A 9,885-nucleotide genomic window follows, 5' to 3' on the forward strand; every position below is an offset into this window, starting at 1 on the left:
AGAGGTGGCAGAGGACATGTGCTTGCACATACAAGACAAAACACAATACTGCTTATGGTAGTTTTAGAAAGGGCTCGGGTTGCATGGATGCTCTCAGCCATAGGGCACCTGCTCCCCATATCCCAGCTGCGTCGAGGCTGATTGTAGTGGTGCAGGTGGCGCTGTGGTCTAAACCACTGAGCCTTTTGGACTTGCCGATCAGAAGGTCGGTGGTTCGAATCTGCGCAATGGGGAGAGCTCCCATTGCTCTGTCCCAGCTCCTGCCAACCTAGCAGTTCGAAAGAATGCCAGTGCAAATAGATAAATAGGTACCACTGTGGCAGGAAGGTAAACAGCATTTTCATGCGTTCTGGTTTCCATCAGCGTTCCGTTGCACCAGAAGCAGTTTAGTCATGCTGGCCACATGACCCGGAAAGCTGTCTGTGGACAAACGCCGGCTCCCTCGACCTGAAAGCGAGATGAGCGCCGCAACCCCATAGTCTCCTTTGACTGACTTAACCGTCCAGGGGTCCAATAAAGTGAGATGAGCGCTGCAGCCCCATGGTCGGTCATGACTGGACCTTTACCTTTTATCCCCCTCCCACTTGGTTAAAGTTTCATTTATCTACATTCATTTAATGTTTTCTTTAAAATAAGGGGGGGGGGGAGATCATTTTTAGGTCCCACTCCTCTTTCTATCTAAAGCTTGTGGGAATGTGGTATAGTGGTTAAAGTGCTGGGAAGGATGAGCACTGGGAAGACACAGGTTCAAATCTCCACCTCACTGTGAAGCTCACTGAGTGACCTTGAGCCAGCCATTTTCTCTCAGCCTATAACCCACCTCACAGGGTTGTTGTGAAAATAAAATGGTTGGCGGGAAGCAGGCATGCTGCCTTGAGCTTCTAATGGTGATGGGGAACTTAAGATATATACAGTGGTACCTCAGGTTAAGAACTTAATTCATTCTGGAGGTCAGTTCTTAACCTGAAACTGTTCTTAACCTGAGGTACCACTTTAGCTAATGGGGCCTCCCGCTGCCGCCGCGTGATTTCTGTTCTCATCCTGAGGTAAAGTTCTTAACCCGAGGTACTATTTCTGGGTTAGCGGAGTCTGTAACCTGAAGCATCTGTAACCTGAGGTACCACTGTATAGATGTACTAAAATAATATGGCACTGCTATTTCCCCCAACTCATATCTAGCATGTGTTTGGGGTGGCGAAGCCATAGAGCGCATGCTTTGACTGCAGAAGGCCCCAACTTCAATCTCACAGCATCTCCACTTAAAAGGATCAGGTAGCAGGTAATGAGAAGGAGTTTCTCTTGCCTGAGTTCATAAACAAGAGCTGGGGAAATGCAGACCCCCAAGCGTAGTCCCATCAGCTCCAGCCAGCATGGCCAATGGTTAGAGGTGATGGGAGGAGCTTGCAACCCCATTTATGTTCCAGCTGTGTCTTAGGCTGCCAAATGGTCAGGATATGAGTATTTGATATGGAAGAAGGGGGCATTTCACAAGGAATAAATTCTTCTGGGTCATGCTAGGACGTGCAGAAAGTGACATTCCCCCCCCCCCAGATTAAAGAAGCAGATGAGAAGCTAGGATGGCAATCCCCAAAACAAGCCCTGCCTTTCTGCCTCCTCCCCCAGACACCAGGTTTGTAAGCTCAAAAGCACAGAAATGGAAAATGCCCAGCAGGCAGCAATGGGCACCATGCCAGCAGCATCAAATTCTTCATCCAACAATGAGTGTGGCCGAGCGTTGGCATTTGTTTTGGGTCGTTTTTCTCCATCCTTACCCCCCAATAGCTTGGTTTGTAGCTGTGTCTAGAGTTAATTCACACTGCGCTCAGGGCAGGGCCTGCGATTTAAAATCTAGGGCCCTGGATGAACATTGTGCTCTGTGTGTTTGCAGTCCCTGCAAGGAGTCACTGCACACAGGCTTTTGAACCACAACGTAATAGAATACGTGCCACCAATGATAGAACAATTCCTGAGAATTGTGTGTCTTCAATTTGCCATCTCTATGGGGGCCTTATGAAAGGGACGTGGGTGGCGCTGTGGGTTAAACCACAGAGCCTATAGCTTGCCGATTAGAAGGTCGGTGGTTTGAATCCCCGCGACGGAGTGAGCTCCCGTTGCTCATTTCCTGCTCCTGCCAATCAAGCAGTTTGAAAGCACATCAAAGTGCAAGTAGATAAATAGGTACCACTCCGGTGGGAAGGTAAATGGCATTTCCGTGCGCTGCTCTGGTTTGCCAGAAGTGGCATGACCCGGAAGCTGTATGCTGGCTCCCTCAGCCAATAAAGCGAGATAAGCACCACAACCCCAGAGTCATCTGAGACTGGACCTAACAGTCAGGGGTCCTTTTACCTTTTTATGGGGGGCTTATTAAGGTGAGGGTGTCTCTGAGCACATGCAGAATGTTTCCCTTGCCACGTTATTTTTGTTGTTATTGTTTAAACATCTATCCCGCCCTTCATCCGAAGGTCACAGTGCAGTTTGCAATATAAAAAGACCCCCCCCAAAAAAACCCTCCACCCTCCCACCAACATGCCACCTGTGGTGAGGGTCCTAGGAGGTTTACAAATACTTCTTTTTAGGCACAGCCCCTGGGTGGCGCAGGGATCGGGAGAGGCCGGGGAAGAATAAGGAGCTTACCGAAAACCTCATCCGCATCTTGGAGTTTGGAGGAAGACATAATGAAGTAAATCTGTGAAGGAAGAGAGAGATGGAGGGAGGGAGAGAGAAAGAGAAACAGTTGTCAGTCTTCACAACTGGCATGAGGAATCTCTAGACCTCCCTGTCTGGAACATGGGAGTCCCTATAAGTCACACCTCCTATCCAACCCTTTCCCATGCCCTTCCCAACTGGAATGTCTTCTTCAACTGTGATACAGTGGTACCTTGGTTCTCAAGCTTAATCCATTCCAGAAATCCGTTCCAAAACCAAAGCATTCCAAAACCAAGGTGCGCTTTCCCGTAGAAAGTAATGCAAAACGGATTAATCCATTCCAGACTTTTAAAAACAACCCCTAAAATAGCAATTTCACATGAATTTTACTCTCTAAGGAGACCATTGATCCACAAAATGAAACCAATAAACGATGTACAGCAGTCACATACACAATCAATCAATCAGGAGCTGAACTGAGTCCCACATGGTCCCCAAAACAAAACAAAAAAAGCCTCAAAAACACAAAATAAATAGCAAAAACAGACAGACCTCAGTGTAACACTCTAAACAGAAGTGTGGCAGTCAGAAGGGAGCACGTTCGGCTTCCAAAAAAAAGTTCGCAAACCGGAACAGTTACTTCCGGGTTTGCAGTGATTCAGTTCTAAGCTGTTTGAGTACCAGGGTGTTTGAGAACCAAGGTACCACTGTAGTACCTTGTGAGACATTCTGCCTTCTGCCCCTGCATGCTGCTTCTGCTTTTCAGCTGCTGGGGCGGGACAGGAAGGGAGGGAAGCAGGGATTCACACTTATTGGCCAAATGGATCTGAATAAGGCACCTTAATGGATTTGATTGCTTTTGCTGCTGCCGTCCCTGGAGAACATACTCTGTGTGTTCAAGTCTTGCATCACAACACGCCATCACTCAACAGAGCCTGACCAATAGCGAACAGCCGGCTGCCTGCCCAGTCAACATCTCTGGTATCCACCAGCCTTGGGTTGGGGCAGGGGAGAAAATAATTCAAACCTCCTCATCTAATCCCACCGTCTGCCTTGACGCAAAAGTTGCATCCATTTCCTAGGGCTGACGGGGGGAAACCAAAGAAATGGTGAAAATACAATTCTGTGTCCAGGGCAGCCGCCTACCAGCTCCATCTAGTACACAGGCTGAGACCCTACCTGCCCACAGACTGTCTCGTCAGAGTGGTGCATGCTCTGGTTATCTCCGACTTGGACTACTGCAATGTGCTCTACGTGGGGCTACCTTTGAAGGTGACCTGGAAACGACAACTAATCCAGAATGCGGCAGCTAGACTGGAGGCTGGGAGTGGCTGGCAAGACCACATAACACTGGTCCTGAAAGACCTACATTGGCTCCCAGTACATTTCCGAGCACAATTCAAAGTATTGTTGCTGACCTTTAAAGCCCTAAATGGCCTCAACCCTGTATACCTGAAGGAGCATCTCCATCCCCGTCGTTCAGCCCGGACACTGAGGTCCAGCTCCAAGGGCCTTCTGGTGGTTCCCTCACTGTGAGAAGTGAGGTTACAGGGAACCAGGCAGAGGGTCTTCTCGGTAGTGGTGCCCGCCCTGTGGAACACCCTCCCGCCAGATGTCAAGGAAATAAACAACTATCTGACTTTTAGAAAACATCCGAAGAGAGCCTTGTTTAGGTAAGTTCTTAATGTTTGATGTTTTATTGTGTTTTTCATATTCTGTTGGGAGTTGCCCAGAGTGGCTGTGGAAACCCAGCCATATGGGTGGGGTATAAATAAATTATTATTATTATTATTATTATTATTATTATTATTATTATTATTATATCTGAACTCACAGTGAACTATTGCTTAGGCCTGTCTATCAGCAACTTTGACCTACCAGTAACTTTGGGTGAGGTAAGAGAAAAGATTTGTTTAACTACACAGGAATCTGCTTTATACTGAGTCACATAGTACACATAGAACCATAGAACCTAGCTCAGAAGGTTCTTGCATTGCCTATCTTAGGTTTCAGGCAGAGGACACCCCCAGGCCTACATGGAGAAGCTGGGGATTAAACATGGGACCTTCTGTGTGCAAACCAAGATGCTCTACTATGGCCTTCAACCACAGAACAATATATCATTGTCTGTTTTCTGATGGCCTGGGTAGCAAAAAGTTGTAGCATGCGCAACACCTCCCATGTCCCAAGCTGCATTTTTGTTCTCATCCATCATGCACTTTTGCAAAAAAGGGGGTGTATTTTAGAACTGCCTGACATTATAAAGGCCAAGCTAGCTTATCTGACGTATTCTTTCTAAGCCATGAAGGATAGGTAAAGGTAAAGGGACTCCTGACCATTAGGTCCAGTCGTGGCCGGCTCTGGGGTTGCGGCGCTCATCTCCCTTTATTGTATGAGGGAGCCGGCATACAGCTTCCGGGTCATGTGGCCAGCATGACTAAGCCGCTTCTGGCGAACCAGAGCAGCGCACGGAAACGCCATTTACCTTCCCGCCGGAACAGTACCCAGTGGCGTAGCGTGGGTTGTCAGCTCCCGGGGCAAGGCAAGTAATTTGCGCCCCCTAACCCGTGGATTTGTGCCCCCTAACCCGTGGATTTGCGCCCCCTAACCCTAACCCCCAGATGTTGTGCCCGGTGCAGCTGGGCCCCCCTGCACCCCCCCACGCTACGCCACTGACGGTACCTACTTATCTACTTGCACTTTGACATGCTTTCGAACTGCTAGGTTGGCACCGAGCAATGGGAGCTCACCCCGTCGCGCGGAGTCGAACCGCTGACCTTCTGATCGGCAAGTCCTAGGCTCAGTGGCTTAACCCACAGCGCCACCTGCGTCCCTAAGCCATGAAGGATATAAACAAGTAAATAACCACTGCAGGTTTTTATCAAAATGCCTATTCTTTTGGTGCATATGAACTTCATACCTGTCCCAGTCCAGAAAACAAATGAAGCAGCCTGTTGTTTCCAAAGAGAAACACTGCTGAAATTGCCTGTAGTTGGAACATGTGGAAAGAGACCTTTTATGGGAAATATGCAAAGAGCTGCACATGCAGTATCCCCCAGAAATTGCCTTTTGTCCCAAGAGGCATCTTGTACGGGGCACAGCTGCTTCCAGATGTGCTGGCAAAAGCTCACGTTAGCACATTTGCAGGGTCAGTTTTCCCTTTAGAGGTGCAGAGCTTCTAATTATTATTCACTTCCTTCCCAGGCGCTTGACAGAGGGAGATTCAGGAGGGGGAAATGGGGAGGAAAAAGCAGAGAGGGATGGAAGAGCTTGTGGAAACGCCTGTGTGCATGAAAACAAAAGAGGAGGGGGAAGAAGGGATTCAGAAAAGAGTAGGTCTGCAGAGATGGAGAATGGAGGATGAGAAGAAGGGGGAATTGATGTATAGGCCGAAGGTCCTTGATTCATGCAATAGCACTCAAGACACGTGAAAAACGGTAACTGGGCCAGGATCACACCCAAGGCCTAGATCTGAGCTGTCAGCCCTCTTCTAACTCAGCGCACAGCAGCATTAAACGACCCGACCCTTTCCTTGCAAATAAGGAAAAGCAATGTGCTATCCAAAAGTAAGAGCCTTATTTTTGTGTTGCATTTATCTGTTCCACCCTTCCGCGTAGCTCACAGCAACAGTTCAGCCTCACAACCACCCTGGATGATAGATTAAGCTAAGAGAGGGAAAGAGGGAGATATTGAAAAGGCCACCCAGCGGGGACCCAAACCTGCTTTCCCTACACCTAAGCCAAACATTGTAGCCAATGCACCATGTCTTCCTAACCCTCTGAATTCGCAGTGACATGCGGGGTGGGGGCGCAATTAGCTGCTCAGAATCTCTTCCAGGGTTGAAGAAAGGCAACAGAACGAAGGAAAAGGGGGAGAGGAAATCCACCCACAAATTGGATTTTAAAAACACAGAGTGGAATGGCTAGTGTTGAAGGCCAGGAGGGGCTTGAATAAATGGCAGTGGAACCCTCAGCACACTTACTAGGGAGTAAACAGAACAAGGCTTGTTTCTGAACAAACATGCTTAGAATTGCACAGTAAATAATAATAATAAATCACGCACACACCATGACACACAGTCAAAGGCCCGCCTATAGACTAGCGTAAAGAATAACAGGAAAGAGAAAGGAAGGAAAGGGAAAAAACACAAAGCAGGAAGGCAATTCGAAATACTGTCCACATCTCAGGTATGGGCATAGTTTTAGGATTATACTAATGAGGTCGATGAAAGGAGAATTTCCAAATATTCTCTATACTGCAGAAATGATGATAAAATACTGGTTTGAATGTCCAAACCTGCAGGGCTATGCATGGCGACTCCCAAATATGCAAAAAAGAAAACGAAAACATGTCCCTGTCCCTGGGCCACCACAATAATAAGAGGCCGGGAACGAAGGAAGGCCAATTTCCTTGTGTTTCCCATTCTGATCCGGCGTGCAGGAAATCCTGCAGCCTGGCAGCCTTTCCCAGTGAGAGCAGAAAGGAAGGAAAAAGGGGGAAGAGATATTTCGCAGGGCCAAAAGGGCAAGTGAGATAAGAATGGTGATGTTGATGGTCATGGGAAATCTCCAGCGAGCGACAATGCAGCAGCAGCAGCAGCCCAGATCCAAGGCAAGGAGGAAGGAGGAATGATGGAAAGATGAGCGTCAAGAGAAAGTGAGCCGCTGAATTCAAGGGCCTGCATTATCACTCATTCGTGATTCCCCCCCCTGTAAACAGCACTGCTTCCAATTCTTAGCCCCCCCCCCCGCCCACTTTCGCTGTTAAGGACTCTCTCAAAGTCCGGGTGGGGAAATTGAAATGGATAAAACCCACCAAGGAAGGGCGAGCGTGGCTTACCTGGCGCGCGGAGGCATCCTCAGCAAACGCCTAAAGGTCTCCTACAAACCCCACGCCCGGCTGCCAGGGCCATTTTCCTTTGCCTGCCATTCCCTTCTCTGTTAGTCTCCCGCCGGTCGTTCTCCCGATGCTTTATCTTCTGGTCCTTGCGATGTTTGCCTCAAAAAATAAAATCAAAGCATCATCGGGAGGCAAAGCCGGAGGAGAGAAGGAGGGAAGAAACACAGACAGGTTGCAACTACTTTGCGGTGCTGGATTTTTTTCTGTGAGGCTCCTCGGCTTTGGTTTTTTGCAAAGGGACCTGTGAATTCGCCAAACTGGGATTGGGATGGTCCCAGGGAGATAGGGGGAGGGGGAGGAGGCGGGGAGTAACTGGAACCCGGAAGCAGCAGCAGCAGCAGCTTGGCTGGAAGTCATCCGGAGCAAGGCGCGCTCACTGCGCTGCTTTTCCTGAAATCCCCGCCCAGATGCTCTCGCTTGGCTCGGCTCCTGTGTATTCCCAGGAGCCCGGGATGCGAGCTGACGACGCGAGGCTCGCCTGCCTCCTGAGGCAGCAGGGAAGGGGAAGGAATAAAGGGGCGGGATGGAGGGGAAAGAGATGGGAAAGGGGTGTGCAAGGAGACGAAAGCGCAGGGGAAGGTTGCAGAGTCTTTGCGCTGACATGCCCTCCAACGTTTCTCCGATGAAAAGAGGAGCGTCCTGTTCCATCATCATCATCATCATCATCATTACTATCTATACCCCCACCAATCTGACTGTGTTGCGCAAGCCATTTTAGACGCCTTCCAACACATGTAAAAACATAATAAAACATTAAACTTTTTTTTTTAACTTCCCTGTACAGTGGCACCTTGGGTTACAGATGCTTCAGGTTACAGACTCGGCTAACCCAGAAATAGTACATTGGGTTAAGAACTTTGCTTCAGGATGAGAACAGAAATCGTGCTGCAGCGGCGCAGCAGCAGCTGGAGGCCCCATTAGCTCAGGTTAAGAACAGTTTCAGGTTAAGAACGGACCTCCAGAATGAATTAAGTTCTTAACCCAAGGTACCCACGCTACGCCACTGTGGGTCTGAACAAGTTGATGATCATCTGGGCAAAAGGCACTCGTGTAGCACACCTTACAGAATATCATAGGGCAGTGACCCAAAAGTTGGCATTTCACACTATTTCCCTTGGATTATGGGATGCCCTTTTCACTGCTATGTGAAACAGCAGCCACCAGTTGTTTCAGATCACTCGTAAAAATATACTTTTTTGAGCTTCGTTAATGTGTTTGAAGTACCCAGGTTCCTGTTTCTTATGCCTTGACACAACCATTTTACTAGTTTCATGTTGTGTTTTTGCTTCCACAACATTGTTTTGCTCTTGTGTTTCGTGCATCGCTTAGTTTTAAACATTAAGCAGTATATAAATGCTTTTAAACAAAAGGAAAATAAGTAACTTTCATCCAGTTTGCCATTGTTAAGCAAGGTTCTAAACTGGATAAGCGATTGGTCTGACTTTTCTCTTATTCCTACATATAATATCACAGATAGACTATTAATCACTCCAATAACAGAATCCCCTTGTGAGGCCAGTTCACCCATTCAGATGCCGGTTCTTAAGTTATTAAAGTTCTATAGAGATACATTGTGGATGGACCAGCCCTAAGCCTCCCTAATTTCCAAATTAGTGTTCCTGCTGTACACTTTCTGTAGGGAAGGTGCTCATAGATGGTATTTAACCTGTTATTTACACCCAGGCAGCGAATGTGTTTAATCCTGCTCGTAGCCGCCTTCTGTCCCCATAATTCTACTCCACTCCACCCCCAGATGAAATCTCTCAGGAAAGATCTGGAGGGGCTGTTTAGAGGATCACTACAATTAGGGCCCATTAGCGTTTTCACCTCCATTTTGCAAATTGCAGATTGTACTTGATGGCCACTTGCTTAGATGGCTTTTTAAAAGCAGATTGGGCCAGTTCCTGGAGGATGAGTCCATCCATGACTACAGGTCGCGATGGCTATAGGCACCTTCTTGATTCAGAGGCCGTATGCCGTGGGATCCCCATTTCTGTGGCTTAACAGAAGGAGAACATTATTGTCCTCTTGCCCTTGTTGTGGGCTTCCCACCGGCATGTGGTTGGTCACTGTGAGAACTAGGATGCTGGACTTAATGGGCTGATCTTGTTGGGGGTCTTATGTCTTTCTTCATCCTAGTCCAGTGAGATAGGCCACCGTATTCCCATTTTCCAGACTGAGGAACTGAGGCCGAGAGATAATGCCTTGCCCACAACCTCACAATGAGTCTGTAGCAATTCTGGATGACACTAGGGTATATCTGAATAAATCAGCTGGTAGAGCATGAGACCCTTAATCTTAAGGTTATGGGTTTGAGCCCCATGTTGGGCAGATGTTTCC

General features: G+C 48.1%; 1 protein-coding gene across 3 annotated transcripts in view; it reads right to left on the minus strand.

The window, feature by feature from the left end:
- The window catches only part of SAMD14 (sterile alpha motif domain containing 14), a 29,066-nt gene extending 20,910 nt beyond the window's left edge, over positions 1 to 8,156 (minus strand). For 2 of the 3 annotated variants that reach the window (XM_081884256.1, XM_081884255.1), the window contains exons 1-2: positions 7,486 to 8,152; positions 2,635 to 2,686 (exon numbers count right to left, since the gene is read on the minus strand). In XM_081884256.1, the coding sequence (XP_081740382.1) occupies positions 2,635 to 2,674 (40 nt within the window). In that variant the 5' untranslated portion in view covers positions 2,675 to 2,686; positions 7,486 to 8,152. Of the gene's footprint in view, positions 1 to 2,634; positions 2,687 to 7,485 lie in introns of all 3 variants that reach the window. The other variant, XR_014162187.1, reaches the window with a different exon arrangement.
- Between the last annotated feature and the right edge of the window lie 1,729 nt (positions 8,157 to 9,885).

The sequence above is a fragment of the Podarcis melisellensis genome (assembly GCF_964234715.1).
Source record: "Podarcis melisellensis genome assembly, chromosome: 13".
NCBI classification, from domain to species: domain Eukaryota; kingdom Metazoa; phylum Chordata; class Lepidosauria; order Squamata; family Lacertidae; genus Podarcis; species Podarcis melisellensis.